This window comes from Austrofundulus limnaeus, unplaced genomic scaffold (genome assembly GCF_001266775.1).
Source record: "Austrofundulus limnaeus strain Quisiro unplaced genomic scaffold, Austrofundulus_limnaeus-1.0 Scaffold609, whole genome shotgun sequence".
NCBI lineage: Eukaryota > Metazoa > Chordata > Actinopteri > Cyprinodontiformes > Rivulidae > Austrofundulus > Austrofundulus limnaeus.
Genome location: NW_013953011.1, coordinates 29,399 through 31,105, shown reverse-complemented (window position 1 = coordinate 31,105; position 1,707 = coordinate 29,399). Strand labels below are relative to the sequence as shown.

The following is a 1,707-nucleotide window of genomic DNA, read 5'->3' as shown; positions in this document are numbered from 1 at the left end:
CAAACAGAAACACAAACACCAACACAAACAGAAACACAAACACCAACACAAACACCAACACAAACAGAAACACAAACACCAACACAAACACAAACAGAAACACAAACACCAACACAAACAGAAACAGAAACACCAACACAAACAGAAACAGAAACACCAACACAAACAGAAACACAAACAGAAACACAAACAGAAACACAAACAGAAACACAAACAGAAACACAAACAGAAACACAAACACCAACACCAACACAAAGACAGAGCAGTTTTCAGACGCTCACAGGCTGCAGCCGGCCTGTAACAACATGTTTGTTGGGCCGGAGTATTTCCTGGAAGCAGCTCCAGGATGAGCTGTCAGAGTAAATTGCAGCATGCAGGTAGTCCATGATAGAACTCACCCACATTAAACACCCACAGCGCACCTGCACAGGTGCTGTAGGCAGAATCCAGCCGGCCTCCAAAGACGTACAGGAAGCCCTGAGAGGGTCAGAGGGGTTCATCGTTTCAGCAGCAGGAACGTTTCACAGCAGAAATATAAAACAATGCAGGTGTTTAGTACCTCGTGGGCCACCATAGAGTGTTCCTCCAGCTGTTCTGGTGCAGCATCACTGGTGCAGTTTAACTCTGTCCACTCGTCACACACTGAAACATCAACACAGCACACACACCTGACTGAACAGCTTTAATCTGTTTGTGTTTCAAGTGTCACATAAAGACTTTTAAAATCATTTTATTCTCCTCAGAACTCCTGCTCCTTCACCTCTGACCCACAGTGATGAAACACATCAGGTGGACCCACATCTGGAGAACCTGAGCAGCTGATGGTTGAGAGAAAACACACATTTGTGACTTTTTGATTTAAAAGTCTCTTACCCACGCTGTACTTCCAGAAGTCCCCCACGCCGCTGCTGTCTCTGCCCCCCAGGACGTAGACGTGTCCGCTGTAGCTGCAGCAGGCGTGTTTGTAGCGGTCACATGGAGACTGCTGGCTCTGAGGGAGCTGGGTCCACAGAGACGGGTTACTGTGACTCATGACGGGACATCCTCACCGGACCATGTTCTGGAAGGAGAAGAGTCCATGTTAGGACAAACATAAAGCACTAAAAATAAAAAATATATTCAGCAGGAAGGACTGTAATCTTTAGATCAGTGTTCCTGGTCATGAAACACCAAGCAGGAGGTCTTTACATGACCTTTACATGATCTTTACATGACCTTCACATGACCTTTACATGACCTTTACATGATCTCACATGTCAAAATAAATTTAAAAAGTTTGCATCTTTTTCATCAAATCCCATCCAGAGAACAAAAACAGCAGTTCGGTGAAATAAAGTGATTCTTGTGATTCTGTATCTTTTTTTCTCATCTGTTATTGGTCTGAGTGTTTCTTCTTCAGTGGGTCCATTYTCCAGACAAACTCCAACAAGGCTGTGTTTGGGGACCAAACGGGTACAGATGCTGATTCTGGGTGGGGGGTTGGGTTTACAGAGGTCAGGTTTATGCTGTAGAAATGAATAATGAACTGAAATCAATGCAAGGTCCCCAYGAGTACAGAAGTACAAACATGTGTGTGTCTGTGTGTTGGGGGTGGTGTTGGTAGTTACAGCCTGCAGGTTGTTCTGATGAGTCACCTGCACATAGTTGTAAAGTAACTAAGTACAAATATTTTGTTACTGTACTTAAGTAGAAATTTTGGGTATCTGT

The 1,707-nt window shown here is 44.2% G+C and overlaps 1 protein-coding gene across 1 annotated transcript in view; it reads right to left on the bottom strand.

Annotated features, from left to right (window-relative positions):
* klhdc3l (kelch domain containing 3-like) overlaps positions 1-1,707 on the bottom strand; it is a 13,724-nt gene that overhangs the window by 6,136 nt on the left and 5,881 nt on the right. The window contains exons 2-4 of the mRNA XM_014027037.1: positions 874-1,060; positions 560-642; positions 399-477 (exon numbers count right to left, since the gene is read on the bottom strand). Coding sequence (XP_013882491.1) covers positions 399-477; positions 560-642; positions 874-1,033 — 322 coding nt within the window. The 5' untranslated portion in view covers positions 1,034-1,060. The remainder of the gene's footprint in view (positions 1-398; positions 478-559; positions 643-873; positions 1,061-1,707) is intronic.